Raw genomic sequence first — 21,500 nt, 5'->3', positions numbered from 1 at the left:
TTCCAGGTGTCATTTTTATTAGCAAGTGAGAAAAAGAATGGAGTCTAGGTCCTTTTTCTCACAAAAACCTCTCCTTGCTCAGAAAGAAGGCTTTTTTCTCTTGACATTCTCCCCCACCCCCTAAAGTGACTCAATCCCTAGATATTTCCCAACTTTCCTATCTCCAAAATGTCCCGTTCCTACCCCAGTCACTATCATTCTGTAAACCACCGATTGCCTTCAACTTCTACACGGAGGAACGTGCCTTTTACGCTTTGGGACAGATTGATCTTGGCCGGCTGTCGGGGCCCACCCAGCTGCTCTCTCACTGCTCCTCCTCAACAGGACAGGGGGAAACAACAAAAAAACCAAAAAGAGGATGAAAAAGTTCCTTCAGGAAATACCCACCTGCTGGATCCCCAGGCAGCAGGGAAATATGTTGCCGCTACCAGCAACATCACCAGGCTGCCCACACGGATCACTCAGCCCAACCCCGCTGAGGGGACAAGATCACTACATACACAGTATGGATGATGCTTTATTCCCACTAATTGTTTACACCATGTGCTTTTATCTGCTAACACAAGCACCTCCTTTCACTCCACCCTGTGCCCACTTCTTCTGTACCCTCCACCTCTCATGTTACAACCCGAGATCTTCTGGATGCCTACAACATCTCCCCCTCCCAAAGCTCGAAGCTCCAGCATCCTGTGGCACGGGCTGATATTTGACATGTCTGCCCAGCACACGTGCTAGCTGAGCCAATTGTGGGAAGATATAAACAGGTGCTGGTCGTGTTCCACTTCACTGCACAAACTCGCCAATAGTTGAGTGACCCCAGCTGGATCTGCTTCATGACGAGCACTCCGAAGAACACGTCAACCTGCAAAAGAGACTCACTCGACCATTAGACTCATATCCCTGGTCATATTTGTTTTGCCGGGAGCTGCTGCTGGATTCCCTCTTTTTCTATACAAGCATACCCTCGGCCCAGGCATCTAAGTTTCCACCCTGATTCCCACTCCCCGGTGTCGATTTGCCATAATTTGACTGCTGGCAATTTATCTACTGCTACCGGTTCTTGTTCCCTAAAGTGTGCTTGCGCCGGTATGGGTCCTGACCCTCGAACAAAGTGGTTAAGGACGTACAGACAGCGCACTAAAATATTGTGTTGCCTATCGGGGGTAATTCTATGTCCCATGCTCTCCCCCTCCCTAAGATGGTTGAGCTATTGTGAGGGATACCGTGCACCAATTTAATCTGCCAGGTTTGACAGAATTCCCGTGTTACATGGGAGGTGTAACAAGGCCCATTGTCAGTTTTGATTTGTTCAGGACATCCTAGGACGGCTATACACTGTAGCCAGTGCCTGATCCTGTGGCACGCTGTGGCTCCGCGTATGGGGGTAGCTAGTATGTAGCCACTGCAGGTGTCAATGGTGACGTGGAAGTGATGGTTGGGATGAAAAGGCTCATAAATTGTGACATCCGTTTGCCAGATCTGATTCGGGAGCAACCCTTGGGGATTAACTCCAGCTTCCCATGCTAGCGCTGAAGCACATTGAGGGCAAGCAGCAACTATCTGCTTTGCCACTTGGAGAGGGATCTTGGTCTGATGATGTAGAGCCCGCACTCCACAACGCAAAAGGTGTGTAGCTGTCTGGCCACTGGGAAATCCTCTTGAGCAGAGATAGGCCATACATGCGTCGCTGCTTCATCCACCTTTTTGTTACCTTCGGTAAAAGCCCCCGGAATATTGGTGTGACTGCTGATGTGTACAATAGAGCAGGGGGCAGGATGAGTTTGTAAGGCATTCAATATGAGGTCTGCTATACCAGTGGAGGCACAAATGGCTCGTGCACATTGTCAGACTAGTTCAGCAACAAATCTTGTGCCGGTGACGATATTGAGTGGTGTTGAATGCCATGCCTCCAGGGCAAAGGCGACAGCTTTGGCCTCCAGATATTGCACCAATTTTGTGGCGTCAGTATGCAAGATTTTCTCTCATCTGTCTCCCTGTTTCCATACCACTGCCGCTATGTTGGTCTTTGATGAGGCATCTGTAAACGTGTGTCTTTACAGTCCCATGTAGCTCCTTCACAACCTTTGTTTCTAGGGGAGCCCATTCATATCTGCCCCCATCGATCATTGAATCATAGAATCATGGAATCATAGAATGTTAGAATGTTAGGGATCGGAAGGGACCCCCAGAGATCACCCAGTCCAACCCCCTACCCCGCAGAAGCAGGTTCACCCAGACCATGTCACATAGGAACATGCCCAGGCTGATCCAAGGGAGGAGGCCCCACAATCCCTCTGGGCAGCCTGCTCCTCTGCTCCGTCACCCTCACAGTTTTTTTGTTTGGTTTTGTTTTTTGCTTTTTTTTTATATTTAAGTGGAACCCTCTGTGTTCCAGCTTCATCCCACCACCCCCTGTACTTCTGCCAGCTACAACAGAAAAAAGAATGTCCCAAGCTTCCGACACCCACTATTTAGATATTGATAAATATTAATAAGATCTCCTCTCAGTCTCTTCTTCTCCAGACCAAACAACCCCAGTTTCTGCAGCCTTTTCAGCTTTCCTACTGGCAAAACCACCTTACATTTTTTTTTGCCAGTGTCATAGTTTATTGAGGAGCTGCTTTTTCTTGGTAACGGGGAGTGGGTTGCAGTGAAGACCCGGTAAAGAGTTTTTGAACACTCCCCCAGCTCTTGGGTTCAGATCCATCTCCGGCTTGACTGAGTCAATCTGGCGCCTCTGTGATGACTATTTTGGGGATGGTAATTTTGGGGATGGTAACACCTCCTTGGGAGGAGGTGTAAGTGTGGTACAAGATGGAGGCGACCACACGGACCCCACAGTCAGAGAAGGTGGAAGGAAGGAGGAGCACCAGACCAGAGACCCCTCTGCAACCCATGGTGAGAACGCAGACTGTACCCCTGCAACCCATGGAGGGCAATGTAAGGACTGAGAGCCACCAGCAGCTCCGTGTGAGTGCGCCCGGACGGGCGAGAGACTGTGTGAGGAGGCGGCCGTGGCGCAGGAGAGCCTGCGGGCCGCAGAGCAGACCCACACAAGAGAGTCAGAAGATGACAGTGCTGGCAGTTTTAGAAGAGCTGCAGCCTTTGGGTTGAACAGACATTGGAATTGCCCGTGCAGGGGTGCTGGGTGTGTGAGGTACCACGCGGAGGTGCAGGGAGGACTGGTGTGGGGACGCCTGCCCTGAGGAAAGGCAAACGGCAGAAGCTATCAGGAATAGACTGACTGAAACCCCCATTCTCTGCCCCCCTGAGCCATTCGGGGGGGAGGGGAGATAAAGACACTGGGATTAGGGCTCTGAGCCCGGGAAGAGGTAGAGGAGAAGGTGGTCTTAAAGGGTTGGTTTATACTCTTCATTGTTGTACCATTATGTGTTGTTTTGTGTTGATTATATTTTGGGGTTTTATGGTTATGTTTTAGTTGGTGTTGGAATAAATTATTTTCTGTTTTCTTCCCCAAGCCGAGTAGCCTTGTCTGTTTTGTCCTGGACCATAAGTGGCAATTAAGCTCTCCCTGCCCTTTGGCAATTCTCAGGTCTTTGGTACTTGAGACTAATCGTGGTCTTTTGTTCCCTGATGGGCCTAAACCATCCAATTACCAGTTCTTTATTCCCACATTTCCCCTTTCTTTGTTTTGTAGCTTCATTTTCATGGAGATCATCACAATGAGCTGTGATTTGGCCTGTATTTCATAGAGAATGATGTTATTCACCCATGTAAAAGAGAACAAGAGAATCTCTCAGATCCAGAGGGTACCCTTAAGAGGTATCTCTGCTGAAAAGGGAGAAAGTTTTCAGACACACTCCAAAAGAGGATATGCAGAAATCCTCTCACCCCACAGAACTAGGACTAGGCTTTTATAGAATAAAGTGACTGATTGTCAGTCATCTTATTTTATATTTATTTGTTTTATACTTATTTTATACTTGTTTTACAGTACTGTATAAATTCCTGGCTATAATTTGCCTGATCAGATGTCTGTGCACAGCTTTGCCCCTGGCCCGCAATGTCCCTTTTTGTGTTCTTCCTTCGCTAAAGGCCATAGTAAGTAAGTGGGAATGACTAATTTTCCTTGTGGGGTAACGGCCCATCCTTCCTCATTATATGTTCCTTCTAGATCTGTGATCAATTTCTTGTTCTCTTTATTATAATTTGACTTACTTTCCAGGGAGATTTGTCCACCTAGAAACAAGGTTCCCTCAAACCTTACCTCTCCTTTTGCAGCTTGTTTTGCCTCTCTGTCGGCCAGCTCATTTCCTCTTTACAACTCTGAGCTTACTTTTTGGTGTGCCCTGATATGCATAATAGCCACCTTCTCAGGAAGTTGAATGGCATGAAATAGTTTTAAAATTTCTTCAGCGTGTTTAATGTGCTTCCCTTGAGAGATCAAAAGTCCTCTTTCTTTCCAAATTGCTCTGTGAGCATGGACAACTCCAAAGGCATACCTTGAGTCTGTATAAATGTTAATAGCTCTGCCTCGTGCTAACTCCAAAGCACGAGTAAGGGCAATTATTTCTGCCTTTTGTTCAGAGGTTCCTGTAGGTAGTGATCCTGATTCTACTACTTCTTGACTGGTTGTAACTGCATACCCAGCATATCTTCTCCCTTGCAGAACATAGCTGCTCTCATCTGTAAACCAGTTTTCCACATTGTCCAGCGGGATCTCCTTCAGATCCAGGCGACTTGAATATACTGCTTCGATGGTCTCTAAGCAATCATGCTGCACTGGTTCCCCTGAGTTTCTGCTAAGAAATTAAGCTGGATTGACAATGTTAGTGACCATAATTTTCACATCATCCTATTCCACTATTATGGCTTGATATTTTAGGAATCTTTGGGGAGAAAGCCAATGTCCCCCTTTTGCTTCTAAAACTGACGATACTGAGACACCAGCACTGTCATCTTCTGACCTAGAGTAAATTTTTGGGCTTCTTGAATGTTTATCACAACAACTGCAACTGCCCGTAAACGTCCAGGCCAGACTTTTGCCATTGCATCCAGCTATTTGGAAAAATAAGCAACTGCCTGACGATATGGACTCAAATCCTGAGCCAATATTCCCGAGGCAATCCCCTGTTTTTCATGTGAGAACAGGAAAAATGGTTTACATCTGGAAGTCCTAGGACTGGGGCAGACAGAGCCTTCTTTAGCTGATCAAAGGTCTGTGCAGCTTCTTTATTCCTTTGCAGATGTTGCACAGTTAACAAGGTATAAGGACTTGCTACCATGGGGTAGAGGTCCTCAGTTATTCTATTGACTGCCCGCAAATCTTGGACTATCCAATAGGACTCATTCGGCTTGCGGACTGGTAATATGGGAGTGTTAAAGCTAGGCTCACACTCCCTTAACAATCCTAATTGCAAGAATTTTCTATTATCGGTTTAATCCCATGCCTGTCCTCCCTCCTCAAGGGATTCTGTTTAATCCTTACCGACTGTTGTCCTTCTTTAAGTTTTACCTCCACTGGTAAATTTTTTGCCCTACCGGGTACATCCATAGCCCATACTCCCAGATATACTTGGTTCATGATGTCCTCGTTAATGTTTCCTTCTGTATCGATATTAGTTAATAACAGGCTCATAATTTGTATACAATTTTGATCATTCATCTCCAAGCTAATGTGACCTTTTTCAAATTTAATCGTAGCTTGTAACTGTTCCAGCAAATCTCTTCCCAAAAGGGCTTTTGTGGAGTTAGGCATATACAAAAACCTGTGAATTCCTACTTGCTTTCCCAATTTATACTTTAAGGGTTCAAAAAAGTATGACTTTTCACATTGGCCAGTGGCTCCCATCACCATAACATAATCATTGCTTAATGGTACTAGTTCTTTGTTTAGGACCAAATATTTTGCCTCATTATTTTAACCATTTGCCCGGTTCTTTGGGTAATCTTTTGTCTACATGTTTTTCTGCGCTTCTGAATTTCCTTCTGTAATTCTTTCTCTGAGATGCTCCACAAAATTGATAATCCTAATTCCTAACTGCAGAATAGAGTTTTTATTTCTGCCTTGCTCTCCTCACACTGGAGACACCAATATAGATGTTCAGAGTAATCACCACTCCTCACTCTGCTACCACAACTGCACATGTATTGGCAAGAAATACACTTCAGTTTTACCTACCCAGCGCATTCCAAATGAGGTGTTTTAAACAGGGAATTTCTAAAGGGGCAATGGATGGAGTTCTTTTTTCTTCACTGTATAGCTCACACACAAAAGTTAAGTATATTCCCTGATATTTATATAGTCCCAATCCTCCTGTTTGGAGTGGGATTCTCTCCCCAAGGGGAATTTAAAGTTCTCGGTAATGCTTTAACACCAGGAAGCTGAACTTCCCATTCTCGTTCCTTATCTCTACCTTGATAGTGTAAAATAGTGCTATTAAAATATATTTCTTGACTCCCTTGGTTCACATAAAACATATGTAGACAAGTTAGCAAACACTACAATTACTTAACACGCTTCGTCCATCTCCGGCCAGTCTCCGTGCAGAGATGCGGAACCGCGGATAAGGACTCCGCACTCACTTCGCAGTCAGACTGCGTCTCATTCATTCAAACACTCAATTCACACACACATAACAACTTTAACCACAATATCAACAATATCTGTTAATCTTACAAACAAAAATAAGCCCAGGTACTTCCAACACCACAATGCTATTATTATTATTATACCAGTTATTATCCCTTCCGCAGCTGCAAACTAAAACCAAGATGTCATGCAAATTCACCCTCTAACCATCCAGATCTCGACTGGGGCCTCTGAGTTATGAAAACCAAGTAACCCCCCTCCAATGACGAGATTCTTCTCAACTTATATCTATACAGGGAATTTGTAGTGCACCAGACGTCTCTGCACGACTTACCGATTGCCCCAATTGTGGTCCCGTTTCCCTCTTTTATATACCTTGTCCGCAGAATAGATTGTCGCTGTCTGCTTCCACAGTGAGCAGCTGGGAGCGGAGTTCCTCCAAGAAAAAGAGACTCGGGCCGCAGCTAGGACGTCCATTCCTCGGTCGTTCCTGCAGTCCAACAGAGTGTGTCCCATCTGGAGTGCCAAAATGACTTGCGGAAACAGACTCTATAACTCGAAGACTTATAAAGAAGGTATGTTCATTCGCTGCCGGGCGCATGGGGGATCGCTCCACCACAAACGTGCACACCTGACTCAACAACTTGCTTGACTTATATTTGTTAAAAAGTTACAAAATCATATGATTACATTATCCGCCTATACAAAGACACAACCTGTCCATGTCTTTACAGCCATTCCTTCCTGGATTTCCAACACGCACACACAGAGCATCCAACAGGTTCTGCACATTTTCATCCCTCTGCACAAAGGAGTTCCAGGTGTCATTTTTATTACCAAGTGCGAAAAAGAATGGAGTCTAGGTCCTTTTTCTCACAAGAACCTCTCCTTGCTCACAAAGAAGACTATTTTCTCTTGATATTCCCCCCCAACCCCTAAAGTGACTCGATTCCTAGATATTTCCCAACTTTCCTATCTCCAAAATGGGAAATACCTGCCCGACAGCTTTTTGCCCTTTCTTAAATATGCTTGCACAGGTGCTGTGCTTTGTAGTTATAGACAGAAGGGGCTTGATAACACACCAATATTTTGGCTACTGTTGAGCAGTGCTCCCCCAGTGTGGAGGCTGTCTCTCCAACCATCCCCACCTCCAAAGTAAGCTGGTGGTGTGCAAGAGGTGGGAGGGGACAGAGCCAGGACAGTCGACTCAAATGGACGAAAGAGAGGGTCCGCTCTATTACAGAAGCACCCCAGCTGCACTTCAGACCCATCCTTTTCTCCCACCATATCCCTCCTCACCAGAAAAGGGACATCAATGGGGCCTGATCACACAGACATCGATAAAATGCTCCAACAGGTCTTGGACACTTCCAACATGTTGCACTTTGCCGAAACCATCCTTGCATGGCGTGCCTGTAGCGTCACGTACGGAATTTCCTCAAGTTTTAGCAACACCCACCACTGGATTTATGTACATTTGCGTGCCACTTCCAAAAAGCTAAGGGTTTGCTCCCTACAAGACGCGGGAGACTGCTAAGCGGTTCCAGTGTCACGCTTCAGATGACTGGGCAAATCATTATCTATCTATAGAATGCTGTTAACAGAACGAAACATTCAGCATACTTACGCTCCCAGGAGACTCCACTGTAACTTGCAGAACTATTTCCCTCAGTAAGACACACGAGACAGAGATGATATCCCCATGCTCGATCTTTATTGTGCAACTGCTGCTCAAAGCTTTTATTACCTTCCACAGACACACGTCACAGAAAATCAGACATCGACAGAGGCTAGATTGACGGGCAACAGTCGAAATCCATGCAGTGGCGACGTGTACACGTGTAGCAACTCCTGCGGTGAAAAACTCTTAGCCAGGCGGCCAGTCCAACTGACGGCCACCCAGAATATGTAGACGTATGCGATATATAGACTGCCCATCCTTGGGTCCTTCATCCATAACCCTTCGTAATCCATTGGTCAGGCCCAGGTGAGCAGCACACTCCTTGCCAACAATCATTAAATGCCCAAGAAGCTGGAGAAAGAAGTACAAAACCATAAATAAAATAAAACAAAAAGCCACGCACAAAGAGGGGAGAAGGCAGGAAGGGATGGAACGAGAGCAGAGAACCACCTAGAAAAACCGAGTAGCCAGTTCCTAGCAATTCAAACATTGTGCTTCAAATTACTGTCTGTGCTGCTGCCTGCAAATGTCCTTTTCCAAGCAAGGCTGCAAAGTGCGACTGGGCACACTATGTCGGGGAAGGGGGGAGGTGAAATGGGGGCGAAGGGAGCTACGCAATTGTTTTAAAGACAGACAGTAAGGAACTATAAAACAGCCACAGAAGCTAAGTTTGTCTCCAGGTTAAAGCCCCCATTATATCTTCAGGCAACATAGGCAATTCTAGTGGAAAAGAACCTTTAGGCTGCCTTTTGCGTTGGTTATACAGAGTCTCTGAACTCCGCTTTCACGGCTAACAGTGAAGCGTCCGGCACCTCTCAACCAGCTTTGCCCTTCCTTACCCCTGACCTGCCGAAAACCCCAAGCCCTCTTCTCCATGTCAGGAGAAGTACTACTACTTTTCCTCCAAACCATGAAAATGGGCATCAGACTGCGCTGCAAAAAACCACCGTGTTTTGCACCAGAAGTACATACCCAGGGATGAGCATTGCTTTATATCACTACTTTTAGTGAAAAAGCTCTACTCCATTACAAGCTAGAGGCAACCACACACCCAACTATCCATCCCCCAAAATAGCCTACTGTGCCCTATGAAGAGGGAAAGGGGGGATGGGAAAGAGTCTGGGAAATTAGGGACTAGTTACAGATACGGTTTAGCGTACAGACAGCTTCGGCAGTACTTACAGATTCACCACAATCTTCTGCTTCAGGCCACCTAATAATTGGCTCCTTCGGCATGACTAGGAAACGTGTCGGAGCTTGGGGTGAAAGATCGAGGAACACAAGGCACTGGAGGGAGAGTAAACCGTTAAAACGCAATTGGCTTCAGAGAAAGGTAATAGCTTCAGCAATTCAACATGTCCCACTGAACTCGTATGGAAGCAGGTTACCAGAGATCCCAAACGCAAGCCAAAACGTTGCTTTTTCTTACGCAATAAGAATACTTTCTGTACACAAAGTACAACATATTCACAGAGCCCCCTTTGGAAGTGAGACTCAGCGTGCAAGATGATGGGGGCAAGGAGACAGGCCAGTGCTTTCAGATTAGTGACCTCCAGTACGTTTGAATTTGGGGTGATCATTTCCTAAGCAGTTTTTCTATTTGACGTGGTCCACACAGAGGCAGGAAACAAATAGCTTAACTGAATCAGCCAACAGCTTAGTGAAGCGGAAGATCAGCAGCCACTCATTTTCCATGGTACGGAGGGAGATCAAGTATTGAACAATAGCATAGTCACAGCAAGCCTGCAAGTGCATAGTACGAGGCCATCTTCTATACTGCACACAAACCCCACCTTCAAAAGCAGAAGATAGCCCTAACTGTTAACCTTCAGCGTTTTAATAACAAAATTATACAGGATACGAACTTAAAGTTAACACCAGTTGGGAAACAGCTGCATTTTTTTCCCCAACCGTCTAAGCAGCTTGCTCCAGTTCTGGTGCACCAGCATCCGTGAACCTTGCAAGCATGCATGTTATCACAGTCCCACTTCACCACAGAAACAGCATCTGGGAAGTTTTTGCAGCCTGCAGGATGATCGGTTTCTACTTCTGCCCCTCGAGAAAACAAAGAAAAGCTGTAATTCTTTGCCTTGATAATCCAGTTTAGGGGTTCAGAACAAAAGCCTAGCACAGCAGAGCGGTGAAAACTCTATAATGTTATTACGAGGTGCACCAAGACTTGCATTTCTCCTATGCAGAACTAACTCATGACGGTCACTAATCGGACGTTCACTGTTTCCAATCCATCCATCCACACACTTGGAATCCCCTAGGAGATCGCCTGCGAGTGCTTAATCTAACGTTTCAGGACTTTCATCCTACACGACTTAAGACCGCTCCCGTCCCTCGGCAGCAAACTTGGCGCGACTTGCAGTGCCAAAGGGATATCACGCGGAAAACGTCTGCGGCTGCTGCCAAGTGCCTTACCTTCAGAGGCCCTCCTCTACGCCCGCGCGCGCGCACACACGGCACGGTGGAGCTGGGAACCGAGGCGAGCCGGGCAGCACCAGCAACCCAGTACGCGCCGCGGCAGCCGTGGAAAATGTGGCGGGAGTGGGGCGGGGCACACGGAAAAAGCGCGATGTTTAGGGATGGTGCAGCAGAGAGCGCCGCAACCCAGAGAGGCCCCGTCCGTCCGTCCCTCCACAAGGTCACCCGCAGAAACGCCGCGCTGCTGGGCACCGCGCAACGGGTCCTCGGCTCAGAGTGCCTGCGAGCGCGGGGGCAATGGGGCGCGCAGAGCAAAGTCGCGGCTACCTCCTCGTCCTCGTAGATGACGTTGGCGGGGAAGCGCCTGGACGATGATCGTTCCGAAGACGGTACCGGCGCCACCGGGCCGCGCGGCTCGCACCCCGATGATCTCGTCAACCCCAAGTCCTTTTGTCGCCCCTGCGCTTCCTCCACTCGGCCAGGCCCTCCGCGGCGTCCATTGGGCTGCCAGATGGCCGCCGGCCGATTTTGCGTCTCCATTGGCTGTCTCGCCTGTCGTTTTCGCTTGTCCCCGCCCCTCGTCGGCCCGGTGCCTACCGGCGCGCAGGGAGTTTGCGTGTCCCCGGCGCGCGGAGGGATCCAACCTGGAGGCGGGGAGAGAACACATTCGGCGAGTCCGCGGAAGGATCTGCGCTGTGTAGTGCCGCGAACCCCTGGCCAGGACACGAGGTCTCAGAAGAGGCCACCGTAGCTAGAAGTACCGTTTCTTGTTCTTTATTACCGCATCAAGTCCATCCCAAACGTGCTTGTAACTGTTTGGTGCTGCTCCCTCTAGTCAATCGACCGCTTTTGCCAGGGCAGCGCAGCGCAGGCCTTAACTTTTCAGAACATTTCCCAGAAGCAACAGAAGTTGCTCAAAATTGTTCTCCAAATGTCCCGCTTCAGGGAACGCAGACATTTCTAAGCTCCACGCTTCCTGGGAGAAAATAAAATACTTAGCCTGCGTTCACCACTGGTGGCCTGAGTGCTGGAGGGCAGGTCAAGATAGGATTTGCGCTAAGCTGGGTAGGAGGCTTTCAGAAAAATAGAGGATGATAGATAATCTGTCGGGTTCACCAGGCTCGGCTGCCTCCTGTCTGTTATGTACAGACACTTCAGGACATGGGGGAGGGTTCTTCCTTCCACACAGACAAGCGTCCAGTCTCCTTCATCTCCAAAGTTACTTGTGTCAAGTCACCTCGAGGTTGGCTTTGGACTCTTGCACAGCCTTAAAGTAGGCTTCCGCTCAGCCTGGGACAGCATACAATACGTTCCTGGATAGAGAGCTCCTCTTGTAACATAACTACTTGTCCAAGGAGATCTTCCAGCTAGGCATGCTTCCAGCTATGGCATCCACCGCTGCCTTTGGGCGTAGGTCTAGACAGCTATATCAATTCAAGTCTGTTTAGGGGTAAGACGTTGGCCTAGGTAGGCCGTGGTGCTTCGGTTTCATAGATTGCATTATGCCTTGCAGCGTTGTCCTTCCAGCAGATTTTGTTTGGGGTGGTTGTGAGAAATGCTGATGTTGTTTTTGCAGAATTAGAAAAGAAATGAAGACAAACAATTGCATTTTTTATTCTATTATCCATTTCTATATAGTATTAATCAGCGAACTGGCCTTGTCTCTTTCTGTGTAGTGTAAATCAGTGAATTGACCCTGGGACTGTTATCTGTTTCTGTGTAGCAACTAACATCTGTTTGTTTGAAGTGTTAATTAGAGTTTAAATCTTAGGACTGTGGGGGGATTCTATGATAGGATACAAAAGCAGACATCCTCTGGGGAAGATTTTTAGGCGCCTCGAGAAGTTTTAAATCTTTGAGTACCTAATCAATGGGGAAACAAGGAAGGGACCTTGCAACCGGGATAGGGAATAAAAAGCCGAATATTGTATCTATCAGGTGTGCCTACTAGCTAGGACACTCGCTCTTGCAAGAACGCTTAATAAAAGTGCTTCACTGCAGAGTCAGTCCTGAGTCTTTCGCGAGAAAGCTTGTTTTGTTTCTCACAGATGGGGGTTCGTCCGGGATATGAAGTCGTCTTCCTGGGGGACCTCTGTCACTGAAGGACGGGAAGACGCGTCCCGATGATTTCAACGGTCTCGTGGATCATTGACAGGGATTCCAGAGGAGACTGTCGGATCCTCAGACCAAGTTTTGAAGGCAGACCCAGTGAACCACAGGGGGGAATTATAGGAATAGTAGGCACGATCATATCGACCAGGAAACTCTGTGTACGGACCAAGGTAAGAAAATTGACTATTAAGTATTACCTGGATGGTTAAGGCATTCTGAGAGACTTTCTTTGTGCGTGTGTGTTTTTGAGACGTACAACAGGTACGAAGTGAGTGTGGAGTCCGGATCCGTGGTTCTGTTGTTCCGCGAGGAAAACAGCTGGAGAAGGACAAAGTGAAAGCACAGAGTGACAGTAAAAGTCTTGGGAAGTCAGAATGGGAAATAGAAGTGTCAGGCCTGAGGAAAATAAAAGGGATGAGGAAAAGGGTCCCGGGAGCATTCCTCCAGATAGTCCGTTGGGAGGATGTTGGAAGCTGAGAAGACATGTCAGGTACTCAGGATACAGTACTGTTGTTTTATGTGGTCTAAAGAGATGAGGAAACAAGTTTTGGCAGCATGTGTGTTTGTGGACCTTAGATTTTGATGCCTCCAAGCATCCATTTATTGACATCGAGTGAGCTCACCTGAAAACCTGCATAATATATAAATGATTATGTGTGTCATTTTGTTTTGGTTTTTGTTGTTGTTGTTGTCGTCCAGAGTGTAGTGGGCTTTTTGTGGTGACTGAATGCATTGTCTTGTTTTCTGTGACATTTTGATGTAGAGAGTAAAGTGGGACTGGTCTTTTTGTTAATGTCTGTGTCTTTCTCATTGTCCCTGTCATTTGACAAAATAAATGTAGTGTCACAGAGAGGATTGTTTTATAAACTAAACGTATCAGTTCAAATTAACATTCTTGAATAAGGAAAAAAGAGAAAAATTAAAATTGTCTATTGAAAAAGAAAAGGAACTTGTGGGCTGGGGAAGACAGGAATTGATTTTGTTAACAGCATAGTGAAACCAGCTCCAACAAAAGGAGAAGGTGTTATTAAAACACTCATATAGAATGACAATGAGATTTGTAAAGTCAAATTGTAATATTGCAATATCAAAACAAATCATTTGCTGATAAGTTCAACACTTATCAGACTGTAGCCAAAAAGGCTGCAGTTCAGGTTGTATACTATAAATATTAGAGGAAAAAATAAAAAAAAATAAGCTGCAGCAATTGTGTGTGCTCTTAACTAAAGACACCTGCAGAGCCAGTCTCTGCACTATATGTATGAGGAGTGTGTTTGTGTAAAATGTTTTGCAATCAGTGAGTGAGTTTTTGTGGAAGGTTTTAACTCCTTGATATGCTATGTATGTGTGAGGAAGTCAGTGTGTGTTATTTTTTTTGGATGTTCAGGATATAATCTAAAGTTGATGTTAAAATGTATGTGAAACTTATTTTGTTTGAAGTGAAAGAAAAGATAATTCACAGGAATGTGAGATGAAATTTTAATTTAGCCTCAGAATGACTTTAGACTGGGATTATGGAAGTTGAGCAAATGGATAGAGTTTGTTGGATAATGATTGGAAATTTGATGTGTGTGATTGGAATGTGAAGGAAGATAGGAGTGTATTGCATGGAACAAAGAAAGAGGCATGAAAGGAGCCAGGGGAAGGAGTGTTGGGGGAAGGTAAAGAACAGCTTGGGCAGGCAATGTAGATTGTTTCCTCCCCAGCGGGATGTTTTAAGTGTGGGGAAGTGGGGCAGTTTGAGAGAGAATGCTCCAAGTCGAAGGAAAAAGAAAAGGTGGTGTCATTACTGGCTTTTGACAATACTGAATGGAGAGGTCTGGAGTTTCGTAATTAGAAGTCCCATTGGGAGCCCTTGATAAATCTAAAGGTGGGATCCCAGGAAGAAGAGGTGGTCCTCTTGGTTGGCACGGGAGCTGCCAGAATGTCATTAAACTTTATACCCCGAGGGGCAAAGTTATCAACAAATAAAACTCTCGGGAGTTAAAGGAGAGAGATTTTCTTTCCTTATGTTTAAACTGATGTTATTAAGATTAAGAAAGAATATAAGAACAAATAAATCTGATAGTCCTTCTTCTGATGTTATTTTACTTCAGTATATTGATGACTTTTTAATTTCAGGCAAAGAAAACAGTGTGGTAAAAGAAGCCACAGATTTTTTTTGTTGATTATTAAACTTTTTAGGAGAGCAAGAAGTATCAAAATCCAAATTGCAATCTGTCAAAAAGGAAGTTAGATATTTTGAACATTTTATTTGTGAAGGGAAACACAGAATGAATCCAGAGAGAATAAAGGGAATTGTGAAATTGCCCTTCTTGCAAACAAACAAAAAGGAATTAAGAAAATGTTTGTGATTAACTGACTATGGCCCTCTGTGGGTAAACTTTTATGCACAGAAAACAAATGAGTTAGATTCAAAATTGCTAAATGAAGAGCCAAATGTTTTAACTTGTACAGAAGGATTAGAAAAGCTAATCCAGGAATCAAAACAAAGTGTAATCACCACTCTTGTATTAACACTGTCATCCTTAGCTAAACCGCTTGTTTTGTTTGTCACAGTAGATAAGGGAGTGTTAACTCAAGAATGGGGGGGTGAATGACAACCAATAGCACATATATATCCAAACTTCTGGATCCCATATTGAGGGGATGACCAGAATGTGTACAGGCAAAAGCTGCCACTGCCCTCTTAGTAGAGGAAAGCAGAAAACTAAAGTTTGGAGTGATATTAGTAATAAATACCTCCCAATAAGTGAAAACTATTTTAACTCGAAAAGCTGAAAGGTGGCTAACCCATTCTAGAATATTGATATAAAAGACAATGTTCTCAACTTTAATCTTGACTACCAGCCCATGCCTTAATCAATCCACTTCTCTATGGAAGGGAGTCATGACATGTGAAAACTTTGAACACAATTGTTAAGATATAATAGAGTATCAGTGTGACCTGAATTGAAAGAAATACCTTTACATACAGGCCTTGAGAGTAATTCAAGGCAAAAGGCATAATGGCTATGCAATTATTGAAGGAATGAGTCAAGAGCCAAAAGAAGCAGGGCGATTACCAAATACCTGGTCAGCCCAGACATACGAATTATATGCTTTAAACAGAACCTTACAACTGTGAGAAGGAAAAGATGAACATTTTATGCTGATTCAAGGTATGTCTCTGAAGTGGTATAAACTTTTGGAAAAGCATGAGAAGAGGTTTACTCAATAGCAAGGGAAAAGTATTAGTACATGGAGAAGTAATTAAACAGGTATTAGGGAATTTATCACTTCCAAATGAGATTGCCGTGGTCCATGTGAATGGGCATTAAAAACGGAATTCTTTTAGGGCCAGAGGAAACAGATTGGCCAATGAAGCAGCCAAAGAGGCGACATTAAGCCATGAGATTGTGAGTATGTATAATCTCACCCCCAGGTACCTGCACCAAAGGCAACTCCTTTGTTTACAGAAAAAGAGAGTTGAAAGACATTGAGACAGAGGGGAGGTGGATCCTCCCAGATGGAAAAGAAATGTTAAATGAACAAGCTATGAGGCAAATAATGGCTATTTTATATCAAGGAAGTCGCTGGGGAATGCAAGCAATATGCGATTTAGCTTTAAGAAAATATGTATGTGTAGGAATGTACACAGTGGCCAAACAGATTTGTGAATGATGTGTGATTTGTAAAAAAACAAACAAACAAAGGATCCTGAGGAAATAACCCCCAGGAAGAAGAGAACCTGGCCTAAGGCCCTTTAAACCAAAGATATTTATTAAAAGAATTAGATACTGGGGTTGTCATTTTGTCTTTCCTCAGGAAAAAGGACTTATGGCCCAAACACCACCTCTCGAGTTTGCAGCCCACATCATCGAGCCTAAAGGGCAGATCTGGATCAAGTCCTAAAAAGAAGCCAAACTGTCACCCGAATGAGAAGACCTGTTCCAGGTGTTACTGATCACTGAGACAGCAGTAAGAACAGCTAAAAAAGACTGGACTCATTACATCAGACTCAGAGGACTACTGGACTCTCCACTCGAGGATGGACAGTGGCATATATCTCAGACTACAAACCCCTTGTGTCTTAAACTAAAGAAGCAATAAGAATCCAAAGGAAACAAGGACACTCAATATTACTAACTGATGAGGTGGTAGTAGCAGAAATATCATTAATTGTTCAACACTTATCAGATTGTGATGAGACCAATCTGCCTGAAAGGGTAGAATGGCCCTCGAAAGGATTTGCCTGGTAAGGGTTAATCTTTTCTAAGGAAGCCTGCCTGAAAGGGTTGGCTCCTTAAACAAAGCCCCTAACTTAAGCAAAAACATCCTGTATACACAACAATGATAACGACACCACGGAACATATATCACAAAAATGTAGTAAACAGTACCATAAATTTTGTAGATAACATTTGATTGATTTGTAGCATATAGAAAATATACGTACTCATATTGTTTGTTAACCTATACTGATGACCTTTGCGATATGTACTGACTATAAAAAGAGCATAAGAAGAAGCAATAAACTGTCACTTGCTCAAAGAGCAGTGGTCCGCCTGTCCTTCATCGTCCTGGAAAGAGCTGGTCTCTGACAAATGGTGCCGAAACCCGGGAAACTCGGTTGCCTTTGACCAGGGTGAGCTGCCTCCGAATCAACAGAACCGCGGTAAGGAAAAGGGGAAATAAAGGGGGGCAGAACTACTAGGAAGGTGTAAAATATAAGAAAGTAGAAATTTATCTCAGTAAAATAAAAACAAAAATCCCTTTTTTGTCTTAGATTTTCCGTTGACCAAGTCTGAGACTAAGTCTGGATCCAGCCGCACCTAAGCCCTTTCTATAAGGTGTCTTAGAAAGCAAGGGGGTCCAAACTGAACCTCGTGACTCAACGGTAGGGCTCCCTCATATTCAGCATTTACAATTTAAAATATGGGACATGTACATAGTACGGAAAGACAGCTGTTTGTAGCTATGGTTAAGACGTTGTTAAAAAGTCGAAATATATTTGTAACCACCAAGCAAGTGGGTGGATTTTTAGAATTTATAGACACTGTGTGTCCTTGGTTTCCGAATAAAGGCACTATTAACTTGGAAACCTGGAATAAGGTTGGTGAAAACATTAAAGGCTATTATGCTGCTAACGGCCCTGATAAGATCCCTATAGATGCTTTTCCTTTATGGATTTTAATTAAAGAATGTTTACAAGGTGATACTGAATATGATAAATGGCAACGACAAACACGTCCTCGATCTCGTTCAGCGGATTCAGGTTTAAAACCTTCTGCTCTTACTAATCCCGATTCACAACCCTCTGCTCCACCTGAATATCCATCAATAATCAATAATGAACAAAAAGATATTCAGGAATCTAAATTTAAAAATCCCTTTCTTATGTACTCAAATACGGGAGGTAAAAAATGCCGACCGTTAAAACAAAGCAAGAGCGCCTTGAGACCTATAGAATTATCTGAAGAATTATCCTCCGATGAGGAAGCTGAATTAGAAAAAGAAGCTGCTCAGTATCATAATGAAGATGATCAAGTGTTTGTTAATACGCCTTTTAAATTGAAGAAACAGCAAACACTTTTAAAAAAGGAACCTGTTATTTTACCAGCAATAGAAGCTGGTAGACGTCCGCCCCCTCCTGACATATACCATCAAATATCACCTCACTCACCCTTACAGTTATCATTGCTACAAGCTAAACAACAAGGTGAAGATGTGAGTGGGTTTTCAAAAATATTTCATGCTTATCCTATAACATATGCTCCTCACCCTACTCAAGCCAATGTTAGAATTGCTACATATACATCCATTACATTTAAGAATCTTAAAGAATTGAAAACAGCTGCTGCTCAATATGGTGCAACTGCACCATATACTATTGCTATTTTAGAGACCATTGCAGCTGAAGTTCTTCCCCCATGGGACTGGAAAGGCTTAGCTAAAGCTACCTTAACGGGAGGAGAATATTTGTTATGGCTTACAGATTTTATGGATTCCTGTTATGATTATTCTCAAAAACCACACTTTCGCCAACAAGGAATTACTCATGAAATGTTAGCTGGCACAGGACCGCATGTTGATCTGGCACAACAATTAACTTACCCTGCTGCGACATATGATGCCATTCGAGAAATTGGTTTGAAAGCCTGGAAAGGGCTACCTAGACATGGAACGTCTAGGGAAGAATTAACTAAAGTCCGACAGGGACCAGATGAACCTTATCATGATTTTGTATCTCGTTTGTTACAAACTTCATCTAGGCTCATACAAGACACCGATTCAGCTATGATTTTAGTTAAGGAATTAGCTTTTGAAAATGCTAATAATATCTGTCAATCCATATTAAGACCTTGGAAAAATAAATCAACATTAAATGACTATATCAGATTATGTTCTGATGTTAGCTCTGGATATATTCAAGGCATAGTCACTGCCGCAGCACAACAGGGCAAACCTGTTGAGCAAGTTTTAGCTGCAATGCAATTTAAGCAAAACAGAAGGGTTGCAGGCCCTCCTGGTAGCTGTTTTCATTGCGGACAAATGGGGCATCAAGTACGTCAATGTCCTAATAAAAAGATTCCAAGTAATAATGGAAAAAATCCAGGTTTATGCCCAAAATGCAAAAAGGGTAATCATTGGGCTAATGAATGCCGATCTAAATATGATAAGAACGGCAATTCCTTACAGTCGGGAAACTTCTCAATGGGCTTGCCCCGGGCCCACCCAAACAAACAGGGGATGTATCCTGTGCAGGTGCAAACCTCAGAGCACCAGCTAAACAATCCATTTCACAACTCCACCGAGCCACCAGTCATAGTGCCGGACTGGACCTGTGTTCCTCCTCCCACTTCGTATTAACACCTGAAATGGGGGCACAAGCTATCCCAACAGGGATATATGGCCCATTACCTGCGGGAACATGCGGTTTGGTATTGGGACGAAGTAGTCTGAGCATGAAAGGATTGCGAGTTATACCAGGACTAATTGATTGTGATTATGAAGGAGAGTTAAAAGTTATGTTACAATCTGAAACTTCTGTCTTTAATCTACCTGCAGGAACAAAGATTGCACAGTTGCTTTTAATTCCTTATGTTTCATCTATAGGAAAAGCTGATTCCCCCATTCGGGGAACAGGCGGTTTTGGATCTACTGACGTTTATCTTTTACAGCCCATCAATCATCAGAGACCTGAACTTCAGTTAACAATTGATGGTAAAAATTTTACAGGACTCTTGGACACCGGAGCAGATGTATCGGTAATGACTTTAAAACAATGGCCAAAAGAATGGCCTTTACAGCATGCTTCAGCTGATCTAAAAGGAATTGGAGTTGCAAATTTGCCTCTTCAAAGCTGTAAGTTGTTAAGTTGGACAGACAAAGAGGGACACTCTGGTTCCATTCAACCATATGTACTAGAAAGTTTGCCTCTTAACCTCTGGGGCCGAGATATCTTGACACAAATGGGTGCATACCTTTATACGCCTAGCAGTTAATCTGATAAATTTATCAGTAACTATGTATGCAGATAAAATCTGTTGGAAATCAGATCAACCTGTTTGGGTTGATCAATGGCCTCTAACTAAAGAAAAATTGCAAGCTGCTCGTCAATTAGTAGTGGAACAATTACAATTAGGTCATATAGAACCTTCCACATCACCATGGAACTCACCTATTTTTGTTATAAAAAAGAAATCGGGGAAATGGCGACTTCTCCAAGACTTGAGAGAAGTCAATAAAACAATGTGTACCATGGGAGCGTTACAACCTGGTCTACCCAGTCCTATTGCCATTCCTCAAAATTTTGAAAAAATAATTATTGACTTAAAAGATTGTTTTTACGCTATCCCCTTACATCCAGATGACAAATGTCGATTTGCTTTTAGCATTCCATCCATAAATTTTAGTGAACCTATGGAACGCTATCAATGGAAAGTATTGCCTCAAGGAATGGCTAATAGTCCTACTCTTTGTCAAAAATTTGTTCATGAAAGTATAAAAGCGACTAGACAACAATTTCCTGATGTTCTTTGTATCCATTATATGGATGATATCCTTTTAGCAGCCTCATCTATCGATAAGTTGCAACATGCTTATGCTCATATTGAACAGATGTTAACTAAACGTGGTTTGAAAATAGCACAAGAAAAGGTACAAAAATCATATCCTTTTCAATATTTGGGGTTTCAACTATATCCTAAATCTTTTATACCACAAAAAACTGCCACACGAACAAATTCTTTAACAACCTTGAATGATTTTCAAAAACTTTTGGGAGACATTAATTGGCTCAGATCTTTTCTTAAGTTAACAACAGCCGATTTGCATCCTCTTTTTAAAATACTTGAGGGAAACCCTGATCCTACCTCTCCTCGCAAGTTAACAGAAGAGGGAAAACAAGCTCTTCGATTGGTTGAAAAGGCCATAGAAAATGCTCAATTACAATATGCAGACATAACAAAGTCTTTCTTTTTATATATCTTGCCTACAGTAATGACTCCTACAGGAGTCTTGTATCAAGACGGTGTTCTGTGTTGGATACATGGATCTCACTCTGCAAAAGGAGTTCTTGTTTCATATCCTCAAAAGATAGCAGAACGAATTAAACAAGGACGAAAGTTATGTATTACTCATCTTGGGAGAGAACCGGCAGTAATTGGAATTCCATACACACCTGCTCAAATTACTTGGCTGATGGCCACTGTAGACGATTTTGCTGTAGCCTTAGCTGCT

The 21,500-nt window shown here is 43.8% G+C and overlaps 2 protein-coding genes across 3 annotated transcripts; one reads left to right on the top strand and one right to left on the bottom strand.

The window, feature by feature from the left end:
* Nucleotides 1–8,245: 8,245 nt before the first annotated feature.
* LOC133628514 (adenosine 5'-monophosphoramidase HINT1-like) lies at nt 8,246–11,226 on the bottom strand. The gene is made up of 3 exons (XM_062016776.1): nt 10,992–11,226; nt 9,417–9,521; nt 8,246–8,585 (listed from the first exon to the last, which is right to left on the bottom strand). Exons 1-3 carry the CDS (start codon nt 11,202–11,204, stop codon nt 8,421–8,423), a joined length of 483 nt encoding a protein of 160 aa, XP_061872760.1. The 5' UTR covers nt 11,205–11,226; the 3' UTR covers nt 8,246–8,420.
* Nucleotides 11,227–16,591: 5,365 nt separating this feature from the next.
* On the top strand, nt 16,592–20,029 carry LOC133628487 (endogenous retrovirus group K member 5 Gag polyprotein-like). Of its 2 annotated transcripts, none has more exons than XM_062016711.1 (2): nt 16,592–17,433; nt 17,545–19,713. In XM_062016711.1, exon 2 carries the CDS (start codon nt 17,694–17,696, stop codon nt 19,626–19,628), a length of 1,935 nt encoding a protein of 644 aa, XP_061872695.1. In that variant the 5' UTR covers nt 16,592–17,433; nt 17,545–17,693; the 3' UTR covers nt 19,629–19,713. The 2 variants fall into 2 exon arrangements, 1 of the variants encoding a protein (XP_061872695.1); XR_009820720.1 differs by lacking the exon at nt 17,545–19,713 and adding an exon at nt 19,940–20,029 and having other exon boundaries at nt 16,595–17,433.
* Nucleotides 20,030–21,500: the final 1,471 nt, after the last annotated feature.

Source organism: Colius striatus, chromosome W, assembly GCF_028858725.1.
Source record: "Colius striatus isolate bColStr4 chromosome W, bColStr4.1.hap1, whole genome shotgun sequence".
Lineage (NCBI taxonomy): Eukaryota > Metazoa > Chordata > Aves > Coliiformes > Coliidae > Colius > Colius striatus.
The sequence above is the reverse complement of the archived record's forward strand: the minus strand, read 5'-3'. Positions and strand labels throughout refer to the sequence as shown.

Coding starts and splice junctions, on each gene's coding strand:
- LOC133628514 (XM_062016776.1), bottom strand. CDS start 11,204: ATGGAGACGCAAAATCGGCCGGCGGCCATCTGGCAGCCCAATGGACGC. Junction 9,522..10,991: donor TCATCTACGAGGACGAGGAG/GTAGCCGCGACT, acceptor CTCTCCCTCCAG/TGCCTTGTGTTCCTCGATCT. Junction 8,586..9,416: donor CAGAAGATTGTGGTGAATCT/GTAAGTACTGCC, acceptor TTCTTTCTCCAG/CTTCTTGGGCATTTAATGAT.
- LOC133628487 (XM_062016711.1), top strand. CDS start 17,694: ATGGGACATGTACATAGTACGGAAAGACAGCTGTTTGTAGCTATGGTT.